The sequence below is a fragment of the Trachymyrmex cornetzi genome, unplaced genomic scaffold, assembly GCF_001594075.2.
Source record: "Trachymyrmex cornetzi isolate Tcor2-1 unplaced genomic scaffold, Tcor1.1 scaffold1096, whole genome shotgun sequence".
Lineage (NCBI taxonomy): Eukaryota > Metazoa > Arthropoda > Insecta > Hymenoptera > Formicidae > Trachymyrmex > Trachymyrmex cornetzi.
The window spans coordinates 61,101-63,512 of record NW_017295649.1 but is presented as its reverse complement, the minus strand read 5'-3'; the positions used below and the strand labels follow the sequence as shown (position 1 = coordinate 63,512).

Genomic DNA, 2,412 nt, shown 5'->3' with positions numbered 1-2,412 from the left:
CCGAGCAGTGAGAGGCAAGGGGACTCACGGTAAAAAAGCACCCCAAAGGAAACAGAACTTACTACGTCCACGTCGTTGTTTCTGGGTAACGCTAAAAGTAAGGACAACCTTTTGAAGGTCAATATTTTCAAGGTCGTTGTCACATTGGGGTTGAATATTCCTCATAAAAGTACATTAACGACAATTATTCTATGTATTAGAAAATGCAATCAAATAACAACCACAGGATGTTTTAACATTTGACCTTCTAAGGGTCATAAAAAAAATTTCCAAATACCGTTTCCGAAGTAAAATTTTCCGCTCTTTCCGAATCCGGTGTCAAAAATTGGGGTTCCCATTTAACAAAATCATATTGACCTTCAAATGACCTTCAAAGTTAAGTTCAAGGTCAAAACTAATTGCACAGACAGATGGCCCCCTTCGATCTGGACAACTTTTGTCTGAACCGTTTTTCCCTATCTGGCTTACGTTCCGAGAAATTCGGGTGCGGCGATTAAAACGGGCCACCCTGTATATCAACTGAACTTTTCATATTATTTGATAGCAACATCAAGTTTCAATGATATTCAAACCTGTTTTACAGCTTCTAGACGTCACTTTGAAATCGCCTTTAGAATGTTTGATTTCAATGGAGATGGTGATGTCGATTCCGAAGAATTTGGAAAAGTAGCTACATTGATACGACAACAAACAAGTATAGGTACTCGACATCGCGATCACGCAACTACAGGAAATACATTTAAGGTTGTAATATTCATCTAATTTTGTTGTATATCATCGTGAACAATAAATGTTAAATGCTTATTAATTTGAAATATATTATATGTAAAGCACAAAAAAAATCAGACTTGATTAAATAAACAAAATCTTAATTATTTTTTTGTTGGAATTTTAGGGAGTAAATTCTGCACTAACAACATATTTTTTTGGACCACAAATGAATCAAAAGCTAACAATCGAGAAATTCTTGGATTTTCAGCAGCAGCTACAACGAGCAATTTTGAGTCTTGAGGTACAGTAATCGATCCTACAGACTTGCCATAATGTACACAACCACCAATTTCACATTATTATAGTATTTACTTATTGTACGTTTGTCTTTTTTTTTTTGCTTAGTTTGAACGACGAAATCCGGACGAGCATGGCAATATCACCGAGGTAGATTTTACAGAATTGTTGTTGGCTTATGCCGGATATCCAGCGAAAAAGAAGGCAAAAATGTTGAAGAGAGTGAAAAAGACGTAAGGGTGAAAATATTTAATTTTTATAGAATAAAATCTAAAATTTTTTAAATTATATATAGTTATACATCATAATTATTTATAGCTTTAAAGAAGATCCGAAAGGGATCAGCAAAGAAGAATATCTCAAGTTTTTCCATTTTTTAAACAACATTAACGATGTTGATACAGCCCTGACATTTTATCATATAGCTGGCGCATCTATCGATCAAGGTATATAAAATAATAGAGTTGTCGGTTAATTAAATATTCTAATTGAAACTCTGAAACAATAGAATAATTTAGAATAATTAATTAATTATGGCTCTTCGATTATAAGAAACAATCGGTAATAATTTAAAATATTAAGCATTTTTATTGCTATATTAATTACTTATGGATATATAATTGTGCAATATAATATTGCAGCAACATTAAAACATGTAGCAAAAACCGTAGCACATGTTGATCTAAGTGATCATATCATTCAAGTGGTATACACAATCTTCGACGAAAACAGTGAGTTGATTTTTTATTATAACAGAAATACTGTATTTACTTTAATATACGGGGTGTCCCATTTTAAATGATCCAGCCAAATATCTCGAAAACTAAACCCAGTAGATAAAAATGTTTCAGACAAAAGTTGTTTGACTCGAAGGGGGACATAAGTTGGTGCCATCGATTTGACCTTGGATAGTCCTCTGAAGGTCACGTGAAGATCACCTTTAATTTTTTAAATAGAACCCCTTATTTCTCATTGCACATTCTTACAGCTTATCTCGAGAGCTTTCCAAAACACTATAATTAAGTTACTTTTCATTAAGTACTAGTTAAGTTATAACAGTGAAAAAGAATAAATATCATCTAAACTTTAGGGAATAAATATTAATATTTCTAAAAATGTGTTGTGTGTGTGTGTGTGTGATGTTACTTATTTCTTTATGAATTATAAGAAATAGTAGTCCGGGAGATGATGACACTAAAATGGTCATGATTTGTTACCGCTTGAAATCGTTATAATTCGTCATTTATTAGAGTAAATTTTCACGAGCTGCTCAAACCGGCTGTTTCAGCGACAAAAAGGATCACGTGATCAAAATGGGCGTTTGATATTCGTCAATTTTGGCCACGTGATTCTTTTTGTCGCTGAAACGCCGGTTTGAGCAGCTCATGAAAATTTACCTTTAGG

General features: G+C 33.1%; 1 protein-coding gene across 3 annotated transcripts in view; it reads left to right on the top strand.

Annotated features, from left to right (window-relative positions):
- The window catches only part of MICU1 (Mitochondrial calcium uptake 1), a 10,331-nt gene that overhangs the window by 3,367 nt on the left and 4,552 nt on the right, over positions 1–2,412 (top strand). For all 3 annotated transcript variants that reach the window (XM_018508681.1, XM_018508673.1, XM_018508664.1), the window contains exons 7-11: positions 584–744; positions 896–1,012; positions 1,117–1,241; positions 1,327–1,454; positions 1,650–1,739. In XM_018508681.1, coding sequence (XP_018364183.1) covers positions 584–744; positions 896–1,012; positions 1,117–1,241; positions 1,327–1,454; positions 1,650–1,739 — 621 coding nt within the window. The remainder of the gene's footprint in view (positions 1–583; positions 745–895; positions 1,013–1,116; positions 1,242–1,326; positions 1,455–1,649; positions 1,740–2,412) is intronic.